Here is a 27,836-nt window from a genome sequence, read left to right as displayed (position 1 = left end):
CCGAAAGAACGAGAGAGAGAGAGAGAGAGATAAGAAACAATCTGGCATGTCGGACCTGTCATTTGTCAAGCAACCAAATAATAAGAGAGAGAGAGAGAGCGAAAGAATTTTCCGAAAAACCCTAGTTTCCAAGAAATGTCCCTAAATTTAAACGTCAAATAATTGGTTCCGCACGTAGGCACGTTCTCTCTCTGTTCACGTAAGGTAAAAGCGTAAAGAGCGAGAGCGAGAGAGACGTACAAACAAAAAACCGAAAATAAAATATGATACAAACAATTTCGGGATAATTTGGAATATTTCCGATAATCAAAATCGTTAGGTGGTCGATTAAAAATTCAAAAATTCGGATAAGCCACTTTTGTTTGTTTTGATTCTCGCGGTGAACTGGACGCGTCCATTTTCACTTTCGTTCCTTTTCCTCCGTTTGTATTTTCGCGAAAATTCCATAAAAATAAAATATGAAAGGTCCAATAATTATTTCAGTCGATCGGCTCTCCGGTTAAAATTTTGACCCCGTTTTTGAGTTTGCGTTCTGTGTCTGTGTGTGTGTTAGTTAGTTCGTGTCCCTCCGAATAGGACGAGGCACCTTTTTTCCGCTTTTTTTTTCTGAAAAATCGATGCTGCCGTTAAATTCCAAAAAGAAGTCTTTAAAATGTGCCGTTTTTTTTAAGACGCACGTATCGATTCGGCTCGGAGGCTTGGCCGCCGGATAATCGTCACCTCTCCCCCCTTCAGCCTTAGTGTATTAATTTTCCAAAAAAATCAACAGGACAAACGTGATTAAATCCGTAAGTTAATAGAGCCCAAACCCAAAACAACCATCAAATGTCTTTGTGAATTTGTCAAAACGTCGTCGTTTGTTTTGATTGAAGAACATCTTGGGAACTATGATGACTCAAGTGCAGTGAGTGCTATAATATAAAAGACCATTATTTATTATTGATATATTGAATGACTCACTTTAATTGAACCGAAAATGCTTCCCCAACAATACTGTTTACGATGGAGGTACCATCACTCGAACCTGCAGACCATGTTCTCGCAACTGTTGGACCGACAAGCCTTTTGCGATGTCACCCTGGCCTGCGAAGGTAAAACCATTAAGGCCCACAAAATTGTCTTGTCCGCCTGCAGTACATATTTCGAGACCATCCTCTCGCAGTACGAGGAAAAGGACCCCATACTTATTATGAAGGATGTCACTTATATCGACATAAAATGCCTTGTGGAGTTTATGTATCGGGGAGAGATCAATGTGGAGCATGTAAGTACCGTTGAATCATTTGTTTTATAGTTGAGACAAGGGTCAGGGATGTGGTTCTGTCGGGTTCACTGCTGACTTCTCGGCAGCTTTTGACCATGTAAATGTTTAGCATTTCAACGGAATTTGTAACGGAGGGTCTCTTATTAGGTCCCCCTTTAAAACCAACTCAATTATTGCTAACCGAATTATTATTTAATTGCTGTGTGCCACCTTGAAGTTTTTAATGGTATTTTTTGCGCAAGACATATAGTGCACAATCATTTGTTTTTTTTGCTCTTTAATGAACGAACGAACGCGGCCGACCGTGATAATTTTCCAAAAAAAAAATTAACTTGAGCAACATAACCTCATTTATGGGGCAGGGTCGTTGATGAATTTTTAGGAGTGGGTCGAGAATAGTTGAGGTCTGACCTGACTGATGAGGCCTATAAATACGAAACTTTCAGGGTAAATAGTCAGTACCCCAGGCCGTTATTCTAGAAAATTTTAGCTTTCTAGGTAAAGTGGTTCTCAATAAAAAAAATTAATGATTGGCAGTCATGACCAATTAAATTATGCTCCACTGTGATGGTTAAGTTCAAATAACTTTTGACTCATGAGACCTAGAAGTACGAAACTTTCAGGGTAAATAGTCAGTACCCTAGACTATTATTCCAGAAAATTTCAACTTTCTAGCTAAATTAATTATTAATTAAAAAAATTAATAATTGACAGTCATGACTAATTAAATCATGCCCCACTGTGAAATTTAATTTCAAATAACTTTTGACTGATGAGACCTACAAGCACGAAACTTTCAGGACAAATAGTCAGTACCCTAGACTATTATTCCAGAAAATTTCAACTTTCTAGCTAAATTAATTATTAATTAAAAAAATTAATAATTGACAGTCATGACCAATTAAATTATGCCTCACTGTGACATTTAATTTCAAATAACTTTTTACTGATGAGGCCTACAAGTACGAAACTTTCAGGGTAAATAGTCAGTACCCTAGACTATTATTCCAAAAAATTTCAACTTTCTAGCTAAATTAATTATTATTTAAAAAAATTAATAATTGACAGTCATGATCAATTAAATTATGCCTCGCTGTGATGGTTAAGTTCAAATAACTTTTGACTGATGAGACCTATAAGTACGAAACTTTCAGGGTAAATAGTCAGTACCCTAGACTATTATTCCAGAAAATTTCAACTTTCTAGCTAAATTAATTAATAATTTAAAAAATTAATAATTGACAGTAATGACCAATTAAGTCATGCTCCACTGTGATGGTTAAGTTCAAATTACTTTTGACTGATGAGACCTACAAGCACGAAACTTTCAGGGTAAATAGTCAGTACCCTAGACTATTATTCCAGAAAATTTCAACTTTCTAGCTAAATTAATTATTAATTAAAAAAATTAATAATTGACAGTAATGACCAATTAGATTATGTCTCACTGTGATGGTTAAGTTCAAATAACTTTTGACTGATGAGACCTACAAGCACGAAACTTTCAGGATAAATAGTCAGTACCCTAGACTATTATTCCAGAAAATTTCAACTTTCTAGCTAAATTAATTATTAATTAAAAAAATTAATAATTGACAGTCATGACTAATTAAATCATGCCCCACTGTGAAATTTAATTTCAAATAACTTTTGACTGATGAGACCTACAAGCACGAAACTTTCAGGACAAATAGTCAGTACCCTAGACTATTATTCCAGAAAATTTCAACTTTCTAGCTAAATTAATTATTAATTAAAAAAATTAATAATTGACAGTCATGACCAATTAAATTATGCCTCACTGTGACATTTAATTTCAAATAACTTTTTACTGATGAGGCCTACAAGTACGAAACTTTCAGGGTAAATAGTCAGTACCCTAGACTATTATTCCAAAAAATTTCAACTTTCTAGCTAAATTAATTATTATTTAAAAAAATTAATAATTGACAGTCATGATCAATTAAATTATGCCTCGCTGTGATGGTTAAGTTCAAATAACTTTTGACTGATGAGACCTACAAGCACGAAACTTTCAGGACAAATAGTCAGTACCCTAGACTATTATTCCAGAAAATTTCAACTTTCTAGCTAAATTAATTATTAATTAAAAAAATTAATAATTGACAATCATGACCAATTAAATTATGCCCCACTGTGATGGTTAAGTTCAAATAACTTTTGACTGATGAGGCCTACAAGTACGAAACTTTCAGGGTAAATAGTCAGTACCCAAGACTAATATTCCAGAAAATTTCAACTTTCTAGCTAAATTAATTATTAATTAAAAAAATTAATAATTGACAGTAATGACCAATTAAATTATGTCTCACTGTGATGGTTAAGTTCAAATAACTTTTGACTGATGAGGCCTACAAGCACGAAACTTTCAGGGTAAATGGCCAGTACCCCAGACTATTATTCCAGAAAATCTGAATTTTCTAGCTAAATTAATTATTAATTTAAAAAATTGATAATTGACAGTCATGACCAATTAAATTATGCCTCACTGTAATGGTTAAGTTCAAATTACTTTTGACTGATGAGACCTACAAGCATGAAACTTTCAGGGTAAATAGTCAGTACCCTAGACTATTATTCCAGAAAATCTGAACTTTCTAGCTAAATTAATTATTAATTTAAAAAATTAATTATTGACAGTAATGACCAATTAAGTCATGCTCCACTGTGATGGTTAAGTTCAAATTACTTTTGACTGATGAGACCTACAAGCACGAAACTTTCAGGGTAAATAGTCAGTACCCTAGACTATTATTCCAGAAAATCTGAACTTTCTAGCTAAATTAATTATTAATTAAAAAAATTAATAATTGACAGTCATGACCAATTAAATAATGCTTCCTGTGATGGTTAAGTTCAAATAACTTTTGACTGATGAGACCTACAAGCACGAAACTTTCAGGGTAAATAGTCAGTACCCTAGACTATTATTCCAAAAAATTTCAACTTTCTAGCTAAATTAATTATTATTTAAAAAAATTAATAATTGACAGTCATGACCAATTAAATTATGCCTCCCTGTGATGGTTAAGTTCAAATAACTTTTGACTGATGAGACCTATAAGTACGAAACCTTCAAGGTAAATAGGCAGTACCCTAGACTATTATTCCAGAAAATTTCAACTTTCTAGCTAAATTAATTATTATTTAAAAAAATTAATAATTGGCAGTCATGACCAATTAAATCATGTCTCACTGTGATGGTTAAATTCAAATTACTTTTGACTGATGAGACCTACAAGCACGAAACTTTCAGGGTAAATAGACAGTACCCCAGACTATTATTCCTGAAAATTTCAACTTTCTAGCTAAATTAATTATTAATTTAAAAAATTAATAATTGACAGTCATGACTAATTAAATTATGCCCTACTGTGATGTTTAATTTTAAATAACTTTTGACTGATGAGACCTACAAGCACGAAACTTTCAGGGTAAATAGTCAGTACCCTAGACTATTATTCCACGAAATTTCAAATGAATCAACATAACCCAACTTCTGGGGCAAGGCATTTACAACTTAGTAGAAGTGACTCAATTCCTGATGTCAAAAGCCTTTGAGAGGTCAACAATTACTCTATACAACTAAAGGTTTACAAAAAGGAATTGAGAACTTCATTGGGGCAAGAGGATAAGGTTCTTGGGGTGCTTAGTCACAGTTAACTCGATCCGAACCTCCCCATTGTTGCCTTATTTCTATCGTAAACGTGACGACGTTCCGCAGAACCACTTGGCAACGCTGCTAAAAACCGCGGAGGAGCTCCGGATAAAGGGGCTGGCGGAGGTGTCGTGGCGGGACGAGGAGCAGCCCCATCAGGGGCACCCCCACCCGGACGAGGGCACCTCCGCCTCCAACGGGATGCACACCGTCATCCCGCAGGTGGCCGCGGTCATGGGCAGCCCCAATTACGAGCCCCCACCGCCACCGCCGCCCCCTCAACCAAAAAAAAAGAAACGCGGACGACCCCCCATAGGTAAGACTTGTAAGTAGATTGTTCTTTTGTTTTTTTTTTCTCTCTCTCTCTCTGTCGTTTGGTTCTTCTTCTTCACACTTTCTCTCTTTGTTGCGTTGATTCCTGACGGTTCTCTCTCTCTCTCTCTCTCGTTCGCAGACGACTACGACATGCAGTTCATGCCCCCGAAGATCTCGCACGTGTCGGGAAACGTCGCGGTGGTGGACGACGGGTACTCGAACAGTAACAGCGGGCACGAGCTGCAAATCTGGGAAGAGGACGCGGGACAGAACACCGACGAGGAACCGCCGCCGATGAAAATCAAAAAAGAAACGACGGTACGTATACCGGTGGGGCAAACGTCGCACGCCCGGTCTCGCTTTGCCCGTGGTGTATATACTTCTCTGTCTAGCACGCGGAGCTGGACGAGGAAGAGGAGGAGGAAGACGAAGAGGACGAGGAAGGAAGCGACGCCTCGTTCACCACCGACAAGGGCGGAGGGGGGGGCGGTGGTACCGCGAAGGGCAGCGGGGCAGGAAACGTGACCACGTCGGGGGTGCAGTCGTTCCTCACGCCCGCCATCGAGAAGGAGTGGCCGGACGTGGTCAAGTTGAACGATTATCTGAACACGGGGAGACGGCAGCAGTTCTGGGAGGAGCCGTTCACCAAGCGGGTGATGGACGCGATCAAGACCCGCGCCCTCGAGATGAAGGTGGCCGCGGAACTGTTGGGCGTGTCCTACGGGACCCTCTACGGCCGTTATAGGGACTCTTACGGGTGCCTGAAGCATCCCTACAGGTGAGTCCCGGTTTTTTTTAGTTTTGCTCGCTCACGTTCGGTTGCTCACACAGTCGGGGCGTGTGTGTTATCTTTGTCCTTTTCTGTTCCATCTGTCTCTTTTTACGGGTCCTTTTTTAACTGTTTAAACGAGTGACGGGCAGCGTGAAACTGCGCCCTCCTCGGGTCAATTTTGTCTCCGATGTTTAACTCCTAATAACTCTTGACTGATGAGGCCTATAGGTACGAAACTTTCAGGGTAGATAGAGAGTACCTCAGACTATTAATCCAGAAAATTTCAACTTTCTAACTAAAGTGGTTCTTATTAAAAAAAAATAGTTATGACCAATTAAATTATGCCCCACTGTGACGTTTAACTTCTAATAACTTTTGACTGATGAGGCCTATAGGTACGAAACTTTCAGGGTAGATAGAGAGTACCTCAGACTATTAATCCAGAAAATTTCAACTTTCTAACTAAAGTGGTTCTTATTAAAAAAAAATAGTTATGACCAATTAAATTATGCCCCACTGTGATGTTTAACTTCTAATAACTTTTGACTGATGAGGCCTATTGGTACGAAACTTTCAGGGTAGATAGAGAGTACCTCAGACTATTAATCCTGAAAATTTCAACTTTCTAGCTTAAGTGGGTTCTTATTAAAAAAAAATAGTCATGACCAATTAAATGATGCCCCACTGTGACGTTTAACTTCTAATAACTTTTGACTGATGAGGCCTATAGGTACGAAACTTTCAGGGTAGATAGAGAGTACCTCAGACTATTAATCCTGAAAATTTCAACTTTCTAGCTTAAGTGGGTTCTTATTAAAAAAAAATAGTCATGACCAATTAAATGATGCCCCACTGTGACGTTTAACTTCTAATAACTTTTGACTGATGAGGCCTATAGGTACGAAACTTTCAGGGTAGATAGAGAGTACCTCAGACTATTAATCCAGAAAATTTCAACTTTCTAACTAAAGTGGTTCTTATTAAAAAAAAATAGTTATGACCAATTAAATTATGCCCCACTGTGATGTTTAACTTCTAATAACTTTTGACTGATGAGGCCTATTGGTACGAAACTTTCAGGGTAGATAGAGAGTACCTCAGACTATTAATCCTGAAAATTTCAACTTTCTAGCTTAAGTGGGTTCTTATTAAAAAAAAATAGTCATGACCAATTAAATGATGCCCCACTGTGACGTTTAACTTCTAATAACTTTTGACTGATGAGGCCTATAGGTACGAAACTTTCAGGGTAGATAGAGAGTACCTCAGACTATTAATCCTGAAAATTTCAACTTTCTAGCTTAAGTGGGTTCTTATTAAAAAAAAATAGTCATGACCAATTAAATGATGCCCCACTGTGACGTTTAACTTCTAATAACTCTTGACTGATGAGGCCTATAGGTACGAAACTTTCAGGGTAGATAGAGAGTACCTCAGACTATTAATCCAGAAAATTTCAACTTTCTAACTAAAGTGGTTCTTATTAAAAAAAAATAGTTATGACCAATTAAATTATGCCCCACTGTGATGTTTAACTTCTAATAACTTTTGACTGATGAGGCCTATTGGTACGAAACTTTCAGGGTAGATAGAGAGTACCTCAGACTATTAATCCTGAAAATTTCAACTTTCTAGCTTAAGTGGGTTCTTATTAAAAAAAAATAGTCATGACCAATTAAATGATGCCCCACTGTGACGTTTAACTTCTAATAACTTTTGACTGATGAGGCCTATAGGTACGAAACTTTCAGGGTAGATAGAGAGTACCTCAGACTATTAATCCTGAAAATTTCAACTTTCTAGCTTAAGTGGGTTCTTATTAAAAAAAAATAGTCATGACCAATTAAATGATGCCCCACTGTGACGTTTAACTTCTAATAACTTTTGACTGATGAGGCCTATAGGTACGAAACTTTCAGGGTAGATAGAGAGTACCTCAGACTATTAATCCAGAAAATTTCAACTTTCTAACTAAAGTGGTTCTTATTAAAAAAAAATAGTTATGACCAATTAAATTATGCCCCACTGTGATGTTTAACTTCTAATAACTTTTGACTGATGAGGCCTATTGGTACGAAACTTTCAGGGTAGATAGAGAGTACCTCAGACTATTAATCCTGAAAATTTCAACTTTCTAGCTTAAGTGGGTTCTTATTAAAAAAAAATAGTCATGACCAATTAAATGATGCCCCACTGTGACGTTTAACTTCTAATAACTTTTGACTGATGAGGCCTATAGGTACGAAACTTTCAGGGTAGATAGAGAGTACCTCAGACTATTAATCCAGAAAATTTCAACTTTCTAACTAAAGTGGTTCTTATTAAAAAAAAATAGTTATGACCAATTAAATTATGCCCCACTGTGATGTTTAACTTCTAATAACTTTTGACTGATGAGGCCTATTGGTACGAAACTTTCAGGGTAGATAGAGAGTACCTCAGACTATTAATCCAGAAAATTTCAACTTTCTAACTAAAGTGGTTCTTATTAAAAAAAAATAGTTATGACCAATTAAATTATGCCCCACTGTGACGTTTAACTTCTAATAACTTTTGACTGATGAGGCCTATAGGTACGAAACTTTCAGGGTAGATAGAGAGTACCTCAGACTATTAATCCAGAAAATTTCAACTTTCTAACTAAAGTGGTTCTTATTAAAAAAAAATAGTTATGACCAATTAAATTATGCCCCACTGTGATGTTTAACTCCTAATAACTTTTGACTGATGAGGCCTATAGGCACGAAACTTTCAGGCCATATAGGCAACACCCTAGACATTCCTAAAACGCCCAGTTGAGCCCCTTTTAATAATTTTTCTCTTAATTGTTTCAGTTTTCATCCAATATTTAATAGAAGGTACGCACCCATGTATGTATCACACTCATTCCGTATTATTATTATTATTATTATTATTAAAAAAGCTTATAGAAGTAATTATGTGAGGTTATGTCGCATAATATCTAATACCGAGGACACCCTGTATAAACTCGACCTGTATAACCTCAAATTACTTCTAAAAGTTCGTTTTTTTTTTTAATGATTAGTCATGAATGGTATGCAGCGATAGTAGCATTATTGGGGCTGTAGTAGTACGATCGAACATTATCGAAAGCCTTGCCAACATCTAATAAGACATCTAGAACATCCTCCACTTCCGGGTTCTTTCCTCACGTCGATATGACTTGAAATATTTCCTTATGCCCCGCTTGTTGCATGCCCGTGTCGGTGTCACACATTTCCGGTTTTTACTTCCGGTTTTTCGTTACACGTGACGTCATTTCCAGAGTGCGCGACTTCTGGACCGAGCAGGGACCCACCGACGTGCTGCTGAAGCTGAAACGGAAGGAGATCACGCTGTTCCGGGCGGCGGAACAGTTGAACGTCACCCCGCAAACCTTGTCCAATTATTTAATGTCCATGTCCCATATGGAAGTTACGGAGAGCAATTCCGGCGGGTAAGTTTTTAGATTTTTCTATCTCTCTCTCTCTCTTAATTTTTGAGGTATTAAAAAAAGGGTTGCGCTCAAAGGAGCTCTGTTTAATAAGGAACATTTTGGTGTATGATACTTTTTTCTGAGTCAAATAGTTTCTGAGTTATTGACACTTTTATCTACTCATGTGCTTCAAAGTTCTTTGAAATTTGTAGTATGACTTTTTTGAGTATATCTTGGGCATTTTTTGAGGTACTCAAATGAGGGTTACACTCAAAGGAACTGTGTTTAATGGCGAACATTTTGATGTATAATACTTTTTTCTGAGTCAAGTAGTTTCTGAGTTATTGACACTTTTGTCTGTCCACTTGATTCAAGGTTTTTGAAAAGTTGCAGTGACACTTTTTTGAGTATATCTTGGGCATTTTTTGAGGTACTCAAATGAGGGTTACACTCAAAGAAACTGTGTTTAATGGCGAACGTTTTGATGTATAACACTTTTTTCTGAGTCAAGTAGTTTCTGAGTTATCGACACTTTTGTCTGTTCACTTGATTCAAGGTTTTTGAAAAGTTGCAGTAACACGTTTTTGAGTATATCTTGGGCATTATTCAAGGTACTCAAATGAGGGTTACACTCAAAGGAACTGTGTTTAATGGCGAACATTTTGATGTATAATACTTTTTTCTGAGTCAAGTAGTTTCTGAGTTATTGACACTTTTGTCTGTCCACTTGATTCAAGGTTTTTGAAAAGTTGCAGTGACACTTTTTTGAGTATATCTTGGGCATTTTTTGAGGTACTCAAATGAGGGTTACACTCAAAGAAACTGTGTTTAATGGCGAACGTTTTGATGTATAATACTTTTTTCTGAGTCAAGTAGTTTCTGAGTTATCGACACTTTTGTCTGTTCACTTGATTCAAGGTTTTTGAAAAGTTGCAGTAACACGTTTTTGAGTATATCTTGGGCATTATTCAAGGTACTCAAATGAGGTTTACACTCAAAGGAACTGTGTTTAATGGCGAACATTTTGATGTATAATACTTTTTTCTGAGTCAAGTAGTTTCTGAGTTATTGACACTTTTACTTGTCCACTTGATTCAAGGTTTTTGAAAAGTTGCAGTAACACTTTTTTGAGTATATCTTGGGCATTTTTTGAGGTACTTAAATGAGGGTTACACTCAAAGGAACTGTGTTTAATGGCGAACATTTTGATGTATAATACTTTTTTCTGAGTCAAGTAGTTTCTGAGTTATCCACACTTTTGTCTGTCCACTTGATTCAAGGTTTTTGAAAAGTTGCAGTAACACTTTTTTGAGTATATCTTGGGCATTTTTTGAGGTACTTAAATGAGGGTTACACTCAAAGAAACTGTGTTTAATGGCGAACGTTTTGATGTATAATACTTTTTTCTGAGTCAAGTAGTTTCTGAGTTATCGACACTTTTGTCTGTTCACTTGATTCAAGGTTTTTGAAAAGTTGCAGTAACACTTTTTTGAGTATATCTTGGGCATTTTTTGAGGTACTTAAATGAGGGTTACACTCAAAGGAACTGTGTTTAATGGCGAATATTTTGATGTATAATACTTTTTTCTGAGTCAAGTAGTTTCTGAGTTATCGACACTTTTACCTGTCCACTTGATTCAAAGTTTTTGAAAAGTTGCAGTAACACATTTTTGAGTATATCTTGGGCAATTTTTGAGGTACTCAAATGAGGGTTTCACTGAAAGGAGCTGTGTTTAATGGGGACCATTTTGATGTATAATACTTTTTTCTGAGTCAAGTAGTTTCTGAGTTATTGACGCTTTTATCTGTCTACTTGATTCAAGTTTTTTGAAAAGTTGCAGTAACACTTTTTTGAGTATATCTTGGGCATTTTTTGAGGTACTCAAATGAGGGTTTCACTCAAAGGAACTGTGTTTAATGGAGAACATTTTGATGTATAATACTTTTTTCTGAGTCAAGTAGTTTCTGAGTTATTGACGCTTTTATCTGTCTACTTGATTCAAGTTTTTTGAAAAGTTGCAGTAACACTTTTTTGAGTATATCTTGGGCATTTTTTGAGGTACTTAAATGAGGGTTACACTCAAAGGAACTGTGTTTAATGGCGAATATTTTGATGTATAATACTTTTTTCTGAGTCAAGTAGTTTCTGAGTTATTGACACTTTTACTTGTCCACTTGATTCAAGGTTTTTGAAAAGTTGCAGTAACACTTTTTTGAGTATATCTTGGGCATTTTTTGAGGTACTTAAATGAGGGTTACACTCAAAGGAACTGTGTTTAATGGCGAATATTTTGATGTATAATACTTTTTTCTGAGTCAAGTAGTTTCTGAGTTATTGACACTTTTACTTGTCCACTTGATTCAAGGTTTTTGAAAAGTTGCAGTAACACTTTTTTGAGTATATCTTGGGCATTTTTTGAGGTACTTAAATGAGGGTTACACTCAAAGGAACTGTGTTTAATGGCGAATATTTTGATGTATAATACTTTTTTCTGAGTCAAGTAGTTTCTGAGTTATTGACACTTTTACTTGTCCACTTGATTCAAGGTTTTTGAAAAGTTGCAGTAACACTTTTTTGAGTATATCTTGGGCATTTTTTGAGGTACTTAAATGAGGGTTACACTCAAAGGAACTGTGTTTAATGGCGAATATTTTGATGTATAATACTTTTTTCTGAGTCAAGTAGTTTCTGAGTTATTGACACTTTTACTTGTCCACTTGATTCAAGGTTTTTGAAAAGTTGCAGTAACACTTTTTTGAGTATATCTTGGGCATTTTTTGAGGTACTTAAATGAGGGTTACACTCAAAGGAACTGTGTTTAATGGAGAACATTTTGGTGTATGATACTTTTTTCTGAGTCAAGTAGTTTCTGAGTTATTGACACTTTTACCTACTCACCTGCTTCAAAGTTCTTTGAAATTTGCAGTAAGACTTTTTTGAGGATATCTCGGTGACTTTTTGAGGTATTTAAACGAGGGTTACACTCAAAGGAGCTCTGTGTAATGAGGAACATTTTGATGTATAATACCTTTTTCTGAGTCAAGTAGTTTCTGAGTTATTGACATTTTTACTCATTACTCATTCACCTGATTTGAGGTTCTTTGATATTTTCACTTCTTCAGGACATTTTCCCTTATAACTCTTAAACCATTCAAGATATTTTTGTAATTCTTTCACCATATTATAAAGAGCACTCAGTAGATGGATTCTATGTAAAAAAGTCGGTTCTATAGTCAAAATTGGCTAGAGTAATTTTTGTTGTCGAGGGTACCTTAGTAAGCCCTATAGAGGATATCTCGAAGACTTTTTAAGATACTCAAAAGAGGTTTTCACTCAAAGGAGCTCTGTTTAATGAGGAACATTTTGATATATGATAAATTTTTCTGAGTCAAATAGTTTCTGAGTTATCCCCAGTTTTACTCACCCACCTGATTTAAGGTCCTTGACTTTTTACAGATTTTCACCTTCACACATTTCCTCTTGTAATTTCCAAACTATTTAAGATATTTTAATAATTCCTTTACTATAATATATTAGGGATTCTGCAGATGGATTTCACGTGAAACTAATTAGTTCTCAATAAAAAAATTTCCGAGCCAAAGCAATTGTTGTTTTTTGAGGTACTTTTTGACCTGAATTTAGTTTTTTGCGGATAACTTTAACAGTCTTTGAGGTAATCAAGTGAGGTCTTCGCTCAAAGGAGGCCACTTTTCGGAGGAACAATTTGGTATATTATACATTTTTCTGAGTCAAGTAGTTTCTGAGTTACACTCATTTTTACCCACCCACCTGATTTAGTGGCCGTTGACTATTTATAATTTTTCCCCGTCTGACATTTTCCCTCATAGTTCCCAAACTATTTAAGATATTTTTATAATTCTTTCACCATATTATGATGAGGACTCAGTGGATGGATTCTATGCAAAAAAGTTGGTTTTATGTTAGAAAATGGCTAAACTAGAGCTAAATTGGTTTTCAAGGGTACCTCGTAAGACTTATTTGAGAATATCTTGGACACTTTTTAACATAATTAAATGAGGGTTTCACTCAAAGGAACTGTGTTTAATGGCGAACATTTTAATGTATAATACTATTTTCTGAGTCAAGTAATTTCTGAGTTATCGACACTTTTACCCGTCCACTTGATTCAAGGTTTTTGGAAAGTTACTGTAACACTTTTTTGAGTATATCTTAGACATTTTTTGAGGTACTCAAATGAGGGTTACACTCAAAGGAGCTGTGTTTAATGGAGAATATTTTGATGTATAATACTTTTTTCTGAGTCAAGTAGTTTCTGAGTTATCGACACTTTTGTCTTTCCTCTTGATTCAAGGTTTTTGAAAAGTTGCAGTGACACTTTTTTGAGTATATCTCGGGCATTTTTTGAGGTACTCAAATGAGGTTTACACTCAAAGGAACTGTGTTTAATGAGGAACATTTTGATGTATAATACTTTTTTCTGAGTCAAGTAGTTTCTGAGTTATTGACACTTTTACTCACCCACCCGATTTATGGTCGTTTGACCTACTTCCGAAAATCCTTGATTTATTTAGAATTCTGCTGATTGATTGACGATCTTTCCTCTTTGTTTTATACACGTTTATCCACTGTCTCTCTCTTTTTGACTCATTTAGCGCTTGTTCGGGTAAAGAGGGATCCTCGGACGAAGAAACGGACTCCATCTTACCGGACAGCAAAAGGCCCGTGAGGGTAAGTCGACCTAATTAATTAATTATTAATTAATTAATTAATTAATTAAATTGTTAATTAGCCGGACCTCACTATAGTGAAGAAAGAGAAGCCCGATAACTCTAACAATAACTCCGATCATTCCGAATCAGGTAGTGATAAGTAGTTTTATGTTAATTATCACTGTCACATTCCCAGTTAATTAATTAAGTTACTTTCTTGCCTGTAAGAAGAATTCCCAGTGTGTGTATTACATTGACCAAAGTTCAAGTGCATTTAATGCAAATTTCGCATACAGGGTGACCCAAACTTACACACACACAAACAGACTTTGATACTTTAAAAAAAATCGAGGGGGGTCAGATCGGGAACTCACGACGGCCACTCGATTCGGAAATTAAAGATTTCATCGGTTGCTAGTGTCGGAGGCCCTCGTTAAGGCGGGAAACGCCAGCAGGAGTGCCTGTAAGGAGGAAAATAATTTGTCTCTTATTGGCAAGTGAATATCTCGGGTTCTAGTAGTCCAAATTTAGAAATTATTGATTCATGGACTACTCTGAAGCCTTTTTAGTCTTTTTTGAAAAAATCACTAAAATCCGTTGACTAGAAGTCAAGATAATGGAATTCTTAGTCCAGGAGTGCCTGGAAGAAGCAAAAAACTTTGACCTTCCATGTGACCTCGACTTAACCTTCGACTCGACCTTGACTTGACCTTCGTGGTGACCCTCGACGTCTCTTCACCCAACCATCGACTCGACAAAAATTGTCAAACAGTTTGAGACCAATTGGTGAAAGAGCCGACTGAGTGAGTGAGTGAGCGAGCTTAATAAATTTTTCTCTCGCTCGCACTCATCAGATTAAAATTCTCTGCTTTAGCACAAAGTCCGAGAGTCGTAGAAGGCGTTGAGATTCGAACGAGATAAAGATCATGGGAGGCCTTGACATGAATGAGGACCACAAACTAGACAGAGATACAGAGAATCTATGACGTAGTTGTTGATTTTTTGTTGTGTGTGTGTCAGCTTGGGACACCCTGTACATATAATTATGATAATGTGATTGTATTCCTTAATAATTTATGTTTAGGTTAAAGGTTAACTTGTGTTGTTCGAGAATCTCATCAAGAAGGTCTTGGTATTTCCGTACCTGATTCATCTCTCTCTCTCTTTCTCATTATCTCTTTCTCTCTCTCTCTAGTATTTTTTAATTTTAGGCTTAAAGCTTCAAAAAAATGTCTATGCATCCCCCCCCAGAACGTGACTACAATTATTATTATTATTATTATATATTGTAAATTATGAGAAATGTATGATTGTATATTTTGCAATATTTTCTATAACAACGTAGCGAATAAGGTAATTAAGTAGTTTTAGCACATATCACGCTAACCGAGGGACCCGAATGTATTCAGATCGCAAGTTTCGTATCTATAGGTCTCGTCAGTCAAAAGTTATTTGAACTTAAAGATTTTAGTGGTGCATAATTTAATTGGACATGATTCGCATTTATTAATTTTTTTTAATAAGAACAACTTTAGCTAGACAGTTGAAATTTTCTGGAACAATAGTCCGTGGTACCGCCTATGTATCCTGAAAGTTTCGTACTTTTAGGCCTCATCAGTCAAAAGTTATTTAAATTTAAAAATCATGATGGAACATAATTTAATTATTGATGATTGTTATTTAATAATTTTTTTTATTAAGAACCACTTAAGCTAGAAAGTTGAAATTTTCTGGAACAATAGTCCGTAGTACCGCCTATTTGCCCTGAAAGTTTCGTACTTTTAGGCCTCATCAGTCAAAAGTTATTTAAATTTAAAAATCATGATGGAACATAATTTAATTTTTCATTATTGTAATTAATTAATTTTTTTTATTAAGAACCACTTTAGCTAGAAAGTTGAAATTTTCTGGAACAATAGTCCGTGGTACCGCCTATTTGTCCTGAAAGTTTCGTACCTTTAGGCCTCATCAGTCAAAAGTTATTTAAATTTAAAAATCATGATGGAACATAATTTAATTTTTCATTATTGTAATTAATTAATTTTTTTAATAAGAACCACTTAAGCTAGAAAGTTGAAATTTTCTGGATCAATAGTCCGTGGTACCGCCTATTTGCCCTGAAAGTTTCGTACCTTTAGGCCTCATCAATCAAAAGTTATTTAAATTTGAAAATCATGATGGGGCATAATTAAATTATTGATGATTGTTATTAATTATTTTTTTTTATTAAGAACCACTTTAGCTAGAGAGTTGAAATTTTCTGGAACAATACTCCGTGGTACCGCCTATTTGCCCTGAAAGTTTCGTACCTTTAGGCCTCATCAGTCAAAAGTTATTTAAATTTAAAAATCATGATGGAACATAATTTAATTATTGATGATTGTTATTAATTAATTTTTTTTTATTAAGAACCACTTTAGCTAGAAAGTTGAAATTTTCTAAAACAATAGTCCATGGTACCGCCTATGTATCCTGAAAGTTTCGTACCTTTAGGCCTCATCAGTCAAAAGTAATTTAAATTTAAAAATCATGATGGAACATAATTTAATTTTTCATTATTGTAAATAATTAATTTTTTTTATTAAGAACCACTTTAACTAAAAAGTTGAAATTTTCTGGAACAATAGTCCGTGGTACCGCCTATTTGCCCTGAAAGTTTCGTACTTTTAGGCCTCATCAATCAAGAGTTATTTAAATTTAAAAATCATGATGGAACATAATTTAATTTTTCATTATTGTAATTAATTAATTTTTTTAATAAGAACCACTTAAGCTAGAAAGTTGAAATTTTCTGGAATAATAGTCCATGGTACCGCCTATGTATCCTGAAAGTTTCGTACCTTTAGGCCTCATCAATCAAAAGTTATGTAAATTTAAAAATCATGGTGGCGCATAGTTATTTATTGATGATTGTAATTTAATAATTTTTTTTATCAAGAACCACTTAAGCTAGAAAATTGAAATTTTCTGGATCAATAGTCCGTAGTACCGCCTATGTATCCTGAAAGTTTCGTACCTTTAGGCCTCATCAGTCAAAAATAATTTAAATTTAAAAATCATGATGGAACATAATTTAATTTTTCATTATTGTAATTAATTAATTTTTTTAATAAGAACCACTTAAGCTAGAAAGTTGAAATTTTCTGGAATAATAGTCCATGGTACCGCCTATTTGCCCTGAAAGTTTCGTACCTTTAGGCCTCATCAGTCAAAAATAATTTAAATTTAAAAATCATGATGGAACATAATTTAATTTTTCATTATTGTAATTAATTAATTTTTTTTATTAAGAACCACTTTAGCTAGAAAGTTGAAATTTTCTGGAACAATAGTCCGTGGTACCGCCTATTTGTCCTGAAAGTTTCGTACCTTTAGGCCTCATCAGTCAAAAGTTATTTAAATTTAAAAATCATGATGGAACATAATTTAATTTTTCATTATTGTAATTAATTAATTTTTTTTATTAAGAACCACTTTAGCTAGAAAGTTGAAATTTTCTAAAACAATAGTCCACGGTACCGTCTATGTATCCTGAAAGTTTCGTACCTTTAGGCCTCATCAGTCAAAAGTTATTTAAATTTAAAAATCATGATGGGGCATAATTAAATTATTGATGATTGTTATTAATTAATTTTTTTTAATAAGAACCACTTAAGCTAGAAAGTTGAAATTTTCTGTATCAATAGTCCGTGGTACCGCCTATTAATCCTGAAAGTTTCGTACCTTTAGGCCTCATCAGTCAAGAGTTATTTAAATTTAAAAATCATGATGGAACATAATTTAATTTTTCATTATTGTAATTAATTAATTTTTTTTATTAAGAACCACTTTAGCTAGAAAGTTGAAATTTTCTGGAACAATAGTCCGTGGTACCCCCTATTCACCCTAAAAGTTTCGTCCCTATAAGCCTCCTCAGTCTTCTCTCAATTGCCTGGAAGAAAAATAAATATTTAATCATTATTAAGGCACAATTCTCCCTCTGTCTCTCTCTCTCTCTCAATTACCTGTACCTGCTATCTCCCTTCTTCTTCACCCTAGTAGCTCCCCCCCTCCCTTGAAGCGTCACGTGACTTACAAACAAACCGCGCCCTCTGTTGATCCATTCATGTGCCTTGTAAATACCCACTCACAGGTTTCTGTATCCGAATACATTCGGTCGTCTTATAATAGTGTTAATAATGGTAATACTTAAGTAGGTCTTAAGTTACATAATTGCAGCCAAGGGTGTCTTAAATTATTTATTAAAAATCATCCCCAAGGGACATTTCAACCCCCTTTTCCGTTCGATAATACCTGCGTACTATATATGATAAACATTCCTTCGGATCTAGTCTGTCTCTTTTATAACGTATGTAACTGATAAAGAAAGACACCAGTGAGGGTTCGACTCTTATATTTTCAGTATTTTTAGCTTTAAAATTAAGTAAAACGTACTTTAGGCCCCCGCCCCCCGATGTGAAGAAGCTTTCGTTGATTTGATTATGACGACAACAACAACAACAACAAAAAAATGTAAATCTCCTTTATATAGCGTTTATCCTGCAGTAGTTTTGTGCTAATTTATTTTAGAAATAAATATATAATTTAAAAACAGTTGAAAGTTTGAATTATTCCCAGTGGTTCCCGAGTTATCCCTAAAAGTTCGCTTCATGGACCTTAATGGACAAAATTGCCTCTAACTCAAAGAGTTTTTGAGTTACAAGAACCGTTTTGGTACCGAATTGTTCGGAAAGAAACGCACTTTCTTGCACTAAAACCCTTTTAATCCAATTCCAATTATTTCTCAAAATATTCACCAGGAAAGTGAGAATTTACTAAGGAAATTGATAGGAAAACATGCCTCAACCAAAAGCTCTATAACTTTTGAAATTTTTTGTCTAGATCGACGTTTTTACCCTGAAATCCATCCTCAGGAATCCCATTATACTACTGCGAAAAAATCATGAAAATATTCCCAGTGGTTCCCAAGTTATACCCAAAAATGTCCAGTGATACCTAAAAATATTGGAGTTTCAAAAAGTTAATTTTGGTGGGTCTTGGACCCTGATGGACAAAATTGCCTCTAACTCAAAGGGTTTTTGAGGTACAAGAACCGTTTTAGTACGGAATCGTTCGGAAAGAAACACACTTTCTTGTACTAAAACCCTTTTAATCCAGTTCCAATTATTTTTCAAAATATTAACCGGGAAAGTGAGAATTTACTAAGGAAATTGATAAAAAAACATGCCTCAACCAAAAGTTCTATAACTTTTGAAATTTTTTGTCTAGATCGACGTTTTTACGCTCAAATCCATCCTCAGGAATCCTATTATACTACTGCGAAAAAATCATGAAAATATTCCCAGTGGTTCTCAAGTTATACCCAAAAATGTCCAGTGGTACCTAAAAATGTTGGAGTTGCAATATGAGTTTCAAAAAGTCAAATTTGGTGGGTCTTGGACCCTAATGGACAAAATAGGCTCTAACTCAAAGAGTTTTTGAGTTACAAGAACCGTTTTGCTACGAAATTCTTCGGAAAGAAACACACTTTCTTGCACTAAAACCCTTTTATTCCAGTTCCAATTATTTCTCAAAATATTAACCGGGAAAGTGAGAATTTACTAAGGAAATTGATAGAAAAACATGCCTCAACCAAAAGTTCCATAACTTTTGACATTTTTTGTCTAGATCGACGTTTTTACCCTCAAATCCATCCTCAGGAATCCCGTTACATTACTGCGAAAAAATCATGAAAATATTCGCAGTGGTTCTCAAGTTATACCAAAAAATGTCCAGTGATACCTAAAAAGCTTGGTGTTGCATAATGAGTTTCAAAAACTCAAATCTGGTGGGTCCAGGACCTTGATGGACAAAATTGCCTCTAACTCAAAGGGTTTTTGAGGTACAAGAACCGTTTTGGTACGGAATTGTTCGGAAAGAAACACACTTTCTTGCACTAAAACCCTTTTAATCCAGTTCCAATTATTTCTCAAAATATTCACCAGGAAAGTGAGAATTTACTAAGGAAATTGATAGAAAAACATGCCTCAACCAAAAGTTCTATAACTTTTGAAATTTTTTGTCTAGATCGACGTTTTTACCCTCAAATCCATCCTCAGGAATCCCATTACATTACTGCGAAAAAATCATGAAAATATTCGCAGTGGTTCTCAAGTTATACCCAAAAATGTCCAGTGGTACCTAAAAATCTTGGTGTTGCAATATGAGTTAAAAAAACTCAAATTTGGCTGCTTTTGGACCTTGATGGACAAAATCGCCTCTAACTCAAAGAGTTTTTGAGGTACAAGAACCGTTTTGGTACGGAATTGTTCGGAAAGAAACACACTTTCTTGTACTAAAACCCTTTTAATCCAATTCCAATTATTTCTCAAAATATTCACCAGAAAAGTGAGAATTTACTAAGGAAATTGATAGAAAAACATGCCTCAACCAAAAGCACTATAACTTTTGAAATTTTTTGTCTAGATCGACGTTTTTACCCTCAAATCCATCCTCAGGAATCCCATTACATTACTGCTAAAAAATCATGAAAATATTCGCAGTGGTTCTCAAGTTATACCCAAAAATGTCCAGTGGTACCTAAAAATCTTGGTGTTGCAATATGAGTTTCAAAAAGTCAAATCTGCTGGGTCTTGGACCCTGATGGACAAAATAGCCTTTAACTCAAAGGGTTTTTGAGGTACAAGAACCGTTTTGGTGCTGAATTGTTCGGAAAGAAACACACTTTTTTGAACTAAAACCCTTTTAATTCAATTCCAATTATTTCTCAAAATATTCACCAGGAAAGTGAAAATTTACTAAGGAAATTGATAGTAAAACATGCCTCAACCAAAAGCACTATAATTTTTGAAATTTTTTGTCTAGATCGACGTTTTTATCCTCAAATCCATCCTCAGGAATCCCATTATATTATAGCAAAAAATCATGAAAATATTCCCAGTGGTTCCCAAGTTATACCCAAAAATGTCCAGTGATACCTAAAAATCTTGGAGTTTCAAAAAGTCAATTTTGGTGGGTCTTGGACCCTGATGGACAAAATTGCCTCTAACTCAAAGGGTTTTTGAGGTACAAGAACCGTTTTGGTACGGAATTGTTCGGAAAGAAACGCACTTTCTTGCACTACAACCCTTTTAATCGAGTTCCAATTATTTCTCAAAATATTAACCGAAAAATTGAGAATTTACTAAGGAAATTGATAAAAAAAACATGCCTCAACCAAAAGTCCCATAACTTTTGAAATTTTTTGTCTAGATCGACGTTTTTACCCTCAAATCCATCCTCAGGAATCACACTATAATGTTGTGAAAGAATTATGAAAATATTCTCAGTAGTTTTTGAGTTATTGCAAAAAATGTCAAACTTTACAAGTAGTTTGTGAATTTTTTAAGTTTACTTAAAACTGTTTTGAGTAAAAAATTTATTGCTTTAAAACTACTAGGGCAATTAACTTGCAACCTTTTGGCCTCGATTAGCAATAAACCTCTTTATAGTTACAAGAAGTTTCAAGTAAATTGCTCTTGATTTGAATTTTTTATGAGTTTTTAAAGTTGAATTAAAATAATTTTCGGACTGTTTTTGGAAAAAAATTTATAACTTAAAAAATAATGGACCAATTAACTTGCGACCTTCTCGTATCAATAAGCAATAGATCTCTTTATGATCACAAGAAGTTTCAAGTAAATTGCTCTTGATTTGAATTTTTTATGAATTTTTAAAGTTGGCGTAAAAGAAAAAAAACGGTTTAATGCAAACGAACTTTATTTATTAAGTCACACCCTTGACTTACGATGCAAAATTAAGTGTAAAATCTAAATAATGTGACGTCAACAGTCTTCTCAATCAAGAGTGCAAATAAAACTGTACCTAAAACCTATAAATTTCAATTAAACATAACCTCAATGTAATCCAATTAATATTTCTTTAAATTAAAAAAATGAACTTCTAGTCCAATTATTAAAGTTTATGCCTATTGGCCAAAGCCCACAGTGACAATTTGAATTCCATTTGCGCGGTAACTTCCTCGTACCGGGGGCAGTACTTCCTGGTGTGGGCGTAGTCCCCGGTGGCCCCACAGAGGTCGCACACGTACCTGTAAACGAGAAAACTCCCTCTAGAAGGACCATCGGTCAACTCCTCCTATACTCACCGTTTAAGGATGGGGCAATTGATCATTCCGTTCGGGTATTTCAAGAAATGACTGGTGTAAACGAAGTCAGGCTCTCCGTTTTTCATGCAAAACCTGCAGACCAGTTTACTCTTGGTCTCCTTAGGGGGGCTTAAGGGGAACGACGGCCTTTTCGGGTATATTCTCGTTTGGTTCGCGGGTTTTTTCTACAAAGGCGATTCGAAATGAAAAATCCTTTCGAATGATCCAATTTTCATGGAAATCGGTGGGAAATTAAGGGAGTTATGGCAAAAACACTTTTTCCTGGAAAATTTTTCCTATTTTCCTCCTAACTTGGAAACTAGTAAACTAATAAAAATTTTTGTAGAGACATTTTTCGTTTGAAATTAAAAATCCTTTTTTATGATCCAATTTCCATGGAAATCGGTGGAAAATTAAGGGAGTTATAGCAAAAAACCTTTTTTCCTGGAAAATTTTTCCTATTTTCCTTCTAACTTGGAAACTAGTAAACTAATGAACATTTTTGTAGAGACGTTTTTTGTTTGAAATTAAAAATCCTTTTTTATGATCCAATTTTCATGGAAATCGGTGGAAAATTAAGGGAGTTATAGCAAAAAACCTTTTTTCCTGGAAAATTTTTCCTATTTTCCTCCTAACTTGGAAACTAGTAAACTAAAGAAAATTTTTGTAGAGACGTTTTTTGTTTGAAATTAAAAATCCTTTTTTATGATCCAATTTTCATGGAAATCGGTGGAAAATTAAGGGAGTTATAGCAAAAAACCTTTTTTCCTGGAAAATGTTTCCTATTTTCCTCCTAACTTGGAAACTAGTAAACTAATGAAAATTTTTGTAGACACGTTTTTCGTTTGAAATTAAAAATCCTTTTTTATGATCCAATTTCCATGGAAATCGGTGAAAAATTAAGGGAGTTATGGGAAAAACACTTGTTTCCTGGAAAATTTTTCCTATTTTCCTCCTAACTTGGAAACTAGTAAACTAATGAAAAAGTTTGTAGAGACGTTTTTTGTTTGAAATTAAAAATCCTTTCTTACGGTCCAATTTCCATGGAAATCGATGGGAAATTAAGGGAGTTATGGCAAAAATACTTTTTTCCTGGAAAATTTTTCCTATTTTCCTCCTAACTTGGAAACTAGTAAACTAATGAAAAAGTTTGTAGAGACGTTTTTTGTTTGAAATTAAAAATCCTTTCTTACGGTCCAATTTCCATGGAAATCGATGGGAAATTAAGGGAGTTATGGCAAAAATACTTTTTTCCTGGAAAATTTTTCCTATTTTCCTCCTAACTTGGAAACTAGTAAACTAATGAACATTTTTGTAGATACGTTTTTCGCTTGAAATTAAAAATCCTTTTTTATGGTCTAATTTCCATGGAAATCGGTGGAAAATTAAGAGAGTTATAGCAAAAAACCTTTTTTCCTGGAAAATTTTTCCTATTTTCCTCGTAACTTGGAAACTAGTAAACTAATGAAAATTTTTGTAGACACGTTTTTCGTTTGAAATTAAAAATCCTTTTTTATGATCCAATTTCCATGGAAATCGGTGAGAAATTAAGAGAGTTATAGCAAAAAACCTTTTTTCCTGGAAAATTTTCCTTAATTTTCTCCTAACTTGAAAACTAGTAAACTAATGAAAATTTTTGTAAAGACGTTTTTTGTTTGAAATTAAAAATCCTTTTTTATAACCCAATTTTCACGAAAATCGGTGGGAAATTAAGGGAGTTATGGGAAAAACACTTTTTTCCTGGAAAATTTTTCCTATTTTCCTCCTAACTTGGAAACTAGTAAACTAATGAAAATTTTTGTAGATACGTTTTTCGCTTGAAATTAAAAATCCTTTTTTATGGTCTAATTTCCATGGAAATCGGTGGGAAATTAAGAGAGTTATAGCAAAAAACCTTTTTTCCTGGAAAATTTTCCTTAATTTTCTCCTAACTTGGAAACTAGTAAACTAATGAAAATTTTTGTAAAGACGTTTTTTGTTTGAAATTAAAAATCCTTTTTTATGATCCAATTTTCATGGAAATCGGTGGAAAATTAAGGGAGTTATAGCAAAAAACCTTTTTTCCTGGAAAATTTTTCCTATTTTCCTCCTAACTTGGAAACTAGTAAACTAAAGAAAATTTTTGTAGAGACGTTTTTTGTTTGAAATTAAAAATCCTTTTTTATGATCCAATTTTCATGGAAATCGGTGGAAAATTAAGGGAGTTATAGCAAAAAAACCTTTTTTCCTGGAAAATTTTTCCTATTTTCCTCTTAACTTGGAAACTAGTAAACTAATGAAAATTTTTGTAGATACGTTTTTTGTTTGAAATTAAAAATCCTTTTTTATGATCCAATTTTCATGGAAATCGGTGGAAAATTAAGGGGGTTATAGCAAAAAACCTTTTTTCCTGGAAAATTTTTCTTATTTTCCCCCTAACTTGGAAACTAGTAAACTAATGAATATTTTTATAGAGACGTTTTTCGCTTGAAATTAAAAATCCTTTTTTATGGTCTAATTTCCACGAAAATCGGTGGGAAATTAAGGGAGTTATAGCAAAGACACTTTTTTCCTGGAAAATTTTCCTTAATATCCTCCTAACTTAGAAACTAGTAATCTAATGAAAATTTTCGTAGATACATTTTTTGTTTGAAATTAAAAATCCTTTCTTATGACCCAATTTCCACGAAAATCGGTTGGAAATTAGAGAAGTTATAGCAAAGACACTTTGTATCCAGAAAATTTTCTTTAATTTTCCATTAACTTGGAAACTATTGGAATAATGAAAATTTTTGTAGACACATTATTTGTTTGGAATTAAAAATCCTTTCTTACGACCCAATTTCCACGAAAATCGGTTGGAAATTAGAGGAGTTTTAGCAAAGACACTTTGTATCCGGAAAATTTTCCTTAATTTTCCATTAACTTGGAAACTATTGAAATAATGAAAATTTTTGTAGACACATTATTTGTTTGGAATTAAAAATCCTTTCTTACGACCCAATTTCCACGAAAATCGGTTGGAAATTAGAGGAGTTTTAGCAAAGACACTTTGTATCCGGAAAATTTTCCTTAATTTTCCATTAACTTGGAAACTATTGAAATAATGAAAATTTTTGTAGACACATTATTTGTTTGGAATTAAAAATCCTTTCTTACGACCCAATTTCCACGAAAATCGGTTGGAAATTAGAGGAGTTTTAGCAAAAACACTTTCTTTCCGGAAAATTTTCCTTAATTTCCCATTAACGTGAAAACAATTGAAGTAACGAAAATTTTCATAAAAACATTGTTTGTTTGGAATTAAAAATCCTTTATTACGACCCAACTTCCACGAAAATCGGCGGGAAATTAAGGAAGTTATGACCTCCGGAAAATTTCAGCGACTTACCGCGGGCACCTGCACCGCCGTCTCACCCTCCCGCTCCCTCACCATCATCCCTAACTTGAGAGGGTGATTATTCAGCTCGGGCATCAGCAACTTTCCACAGTTTTTCCTGAAGAAACTTTGCTTCTCCTTGTGGGTGACGGGAATCGAAGTGGGCATTGGGGAAACTGGCGGTTTCCTTTGGAAAACCGGCAACTGCGGCAAATGCGTGGAAACTTCGAAGGACTTTTGCTCGCGTGTGGACACCCGAAGCCCCGTCGATGATTCCGTCCAGGACATGTTGAAGGTTCTACTACTGGTACTCGCGCGTCCATAGGACAGTCCTAAAACGGGGACACCCTGTAGCACTACGCGGCGATAAACAAATAACTCGTATGCGGAAGTGTAGATCAACAAGGACTGGTTTGATGGGGAAAAACTCGTTTTTACGCTCGATTGTTCGACTTGAAAAACTTACCGGAATCCTGGCAAGAAAAACTGGAAAAATGACCGCTAGTAAAAGGGAAATGATCGGGAACGGGCACGTTCAATTGTTCGGAACTGCCGGACGAATAACCGGAACTGAATCCGTCCGAGTAATCCAGCGGTTCGTCCAGGAATGAGAGGAGACCTTTCAGGAACGACTGCTCCTCCTCGGGGAGGTAAAACCTGTTCCGGGACTCCATTTCTGACCACGAAGACGCCCAACAAACGAATAAATTCACCGGTCGAGTTCTCTTTGAATCCGTTAATTTAACCCCCACCACTGTCGGCTTTTTGAGTGTCGGCACCTTTATGAGCGGTCAAATGGTCCCTTTGAGGTGCCGCCTTAAGGTTTCGCACCGCCGCCCCACCACCACTACCGTTTACGGACGAGACGGGGAATGGTGGGGCGGAAAGGGGATTTATTTCAATTTTAATATTATAATAATAGTCAAGGAGACTTGGCTCTGAGCGTGATTTGCCCAACTTTGAAAATTTTTCCTGGAAAAATTCAGGATTTTCAAAGAGTTTCTCCAACGTTTTTGGAATATTTGGAGTCTTCTGAATCGTTTGGTACCACTGGAACAGTCGTACCTCTTCTAGTTTTTAAACTATAGCCGTTCAAAGTTTTGTTGTTTCAAACGTTTATAAGTCAAAAATGGTCAACTTTGAAAAATTTTTCTGGAGAAATCCAGAACTTTCAAAGAGTTTCTCCAACGTTTTTAGAATATTTGGAGCCTTCTGAATCGTTTGGTACCACTGGAACAGTCGTACCTCTACTAGTTTTTAAACTATAGCCGTTCAAAGTTTTGTTGCTTCAAACGTTTATAAGTCAAAAATTGTCAACTTTGAATTTTTTTTCTGGAGAAATCCAGAACTTTGAAAGAGTTTCTCCAACGTTTTTAGAATATTTGGAGTCTTCTGAATCGTTTGGTACCACTGGAACAGTCGTACCTCTTCTAGTTTTTAAACTATAGCCGTTCAAAATTTTGTTGTTTCAAACGTTTATAAGTCAAAAATGGTCAACTTTGAAATTTTTTTCTGGAAAAATCCAGAACTTTCAAAGGGTTTCTCCGACGTTTTTAGAATATCTGGGGTCTTCTGAATCGTTTGGTACCACTGGAACAGTCGCACCTTGTCTAGTTTTTAAACTATAGCCGTTCAAAGTTCTGTTGTTTCAAACGTTTATAAGTCAAAAATGGTCAACTTTGAAATTTTTTTCTGGAGAAATCCAGAACTTTCAAAGAGTTTCTTCAACGTTTTTAGGATATTTGGAGTCTTCTGAATCGTTTGGTACCACTGGAACAGTCGTACCTCTACTAGTTTTTGAGCTATAGCTGTTCAAAGTTCGGTTCTTTCGTACTTTTATAGTCCAAAAATGGTCAACTTTGAAAAATTTTTCTGGAGAAATCCAGAACTTTCAAAGAGCTTCTCCAACGTTTTTAGAATATTTGGAGTCTTCTGAATCGTTTGGTACCACTGGAACAGTCGTACCTCTTCTAGTTTTTAAACTATAGCCGTTTAAAGTTTTGTTGTTTCAAACGTTTATAAGTCAAAAATGGTCAACTTTGAAATTTTTTTCTGGAAAAATCCAGAATTTTCAAAGAGTTTCTCCGACGTTTTTAGAATATTTAGAGTCTTCTGAATCGTTTGGTACCACTGGAACAGTCGTACCTCTTCTAGTTTTTAAACTATAGCCGTTC

General features: G+C 34.8%; 2 protein-coding genes and 2 long non-coding RNA genes across 7 annotated transcripts; 2 read left to right on the top strand and 2 right to left on the bottom strand.

Annotated features, from left to right (window-relative positions):
* The first annotated feature begins 201 nt into the window (after positions 1-201).
* Positions 202-18,751, top strand: LOC126747808 (protein tramtrack, beta isoform). 2 transcript variants are annotated; one of them, XM_050456714.1, is made up of 9 exons: positions 202-1,264; positions 5,010-5,268; positions 5,398-5,576; positions 5,651-6,036; positions 8,865-8,900; positions 9,317-9,487; positions 14,102-14,177; positions 14,239-14,308; positions 18,598-18,751. In XM_050456714.1, exons 1-9 carry the CDS (start codon positions 977-979, stop codon positions 18,615-18,617), a joined length of 1,485 nt encoding a protein of 494 aa, XP_050312671.1. In that variant the 5' UTR covers positions 202-976; the 3' UTR covers positions 18,618-18,751. The 2 variants fall into 2 exon arrangements, with proteins under 2 accessions (XP_050312671.1, XP_050312670.1); XM_050456713.1 differs by having other exon boundaries at positions 15,370-18,751.
* LOC126747822 (uncharacterized) lies at positions 6,513-8,839 on the bottom strand. 2 transcript variants are annotated; one of them, XR_007664423.1, is made up of 5 exons: positions 8,635-8,839; positions 7,966-8,132; positions 7,463-7,629; positions 6,960-7,126; positions 6,513-6,623 (listed from the first exon to the last, which is right to left on the bottom strand). It is a non-coding gene; the product is annotated as an uncharacterized LOC126747822 (long non-coding RNA). The 2 variants fall into 2 exon arrangements; XR_007664422.1 differs by lacking the exon at positions 8,635-8,839 and adding an exon at positions 8,301-8,398.
* On the top strand, positions 9,497-14,087 carry LOC126747820 (uncharacterized). 2 transcript variants are annotated; one of them, XR_007664419.1, is made up of 3 exons: positions 9,497-9,896; positions 10,078-10,258; positions 11,345-14,087. It is a non-coding gene; the product is annotated as an uncharacterized LOC126747820 (long non-coding RNA). The 2 variants fall into 2 exon arrangements; XR_007664418.1 differs by having other exon boundaries at positions 10,078-10,620; positions 11,526-14,087.
* Positions 18,752-21,898: 3,147 nt separating the features above from the next.
* Positions 21,899-26,605, bottom strand: LOC126747815 (uncharacterized). Its single transcript, XM_050456723.1, has 4 exons — positions 26,129-26,605; positions 25,675-25,994; positions 22,305-22,489; positions 21,899-22,247 (listed from the first exon to the last, which is right to left on the bottom strand). The coding sequence occupies exons 1-4, from the start codon at positions 26,334-26,336 to the stop codon at positions 22,112-22,114; spliced, it is 849 nt and encodes a 282-aa protein (XP_050312680.1). The 5' UTR covers positions 26,337-26,605; the 3' UTR covers positions 21,899-22,111.
* Between the last annotated feature and the right edge of the window lie 1,231 nt (positions 26,606-27,836).

This window comes from Anthonomus grandis, chromosome 20 (assembly GCF_022605725.1).
Source record: "Anthonomus grandis grandis chromosome 20, icAntGran1.3, whole genome shotgun sequence".
Classification (NCBI taxonomy): domain Eukaryota; kingdom Metazoa; phylum Arthropoda; class Insecta; order Coleoptera; family Curculionidae; genus Anthonomus; species Anthonomus grandis.
Note: the sequence above shows the minus strand (reverse complement) of the source record. Positions and strands in the feature narration are given on the sequence as shown.

Excerpts from the sequence above, each read along its gene's own strand:
- LOC126747808 (XM_050456713.1), top strand. The coding sequence starts at position 977 with ATGCTTCCCCAACAATACTGTTTACGATGGAGGTACCATCACTCGAAC. Across the intron at positions 1,265-5,009 it reads GAGAGATCAATGTGGAGCAT|AACCACTTGGCAACGCTGCT; the intron begins GTAAGTACCGTT and ends GACGTTCCGCAG. Across the intron at positions 5,269-5,397 it reads ACCCCCCATAGGTAAGACTT|ACGACTACGACATGCAGTTC; the intron begins GTAAGTAGATTG and ends TCTCGTTCGCAG.
- LOC126747815 (XM_050456723.1), bottom strand. The coding sequence starts at position 26,336 with ATGGAGTCCCGGAACAGGTTTTACCTCCCCGAGGAGGAGCAGTCGTTC. Across the intron at positions 25,995-26,128 it reads TTTTTCTTGCCAGGATTCCG|GACTGTCCTATGGACGCGCG; the intron begins GTAAGTTTTTCA and ends TCCCCGTTTTAG. Across the intron at positions 22,490-25,674 it reads CGGCGGTGCAGGTGCCCGCG|AAAAAACCCGCGAACCAAAC; the intron begins GTAAGTCGCTGA and ends TCGCCTTTGTAG.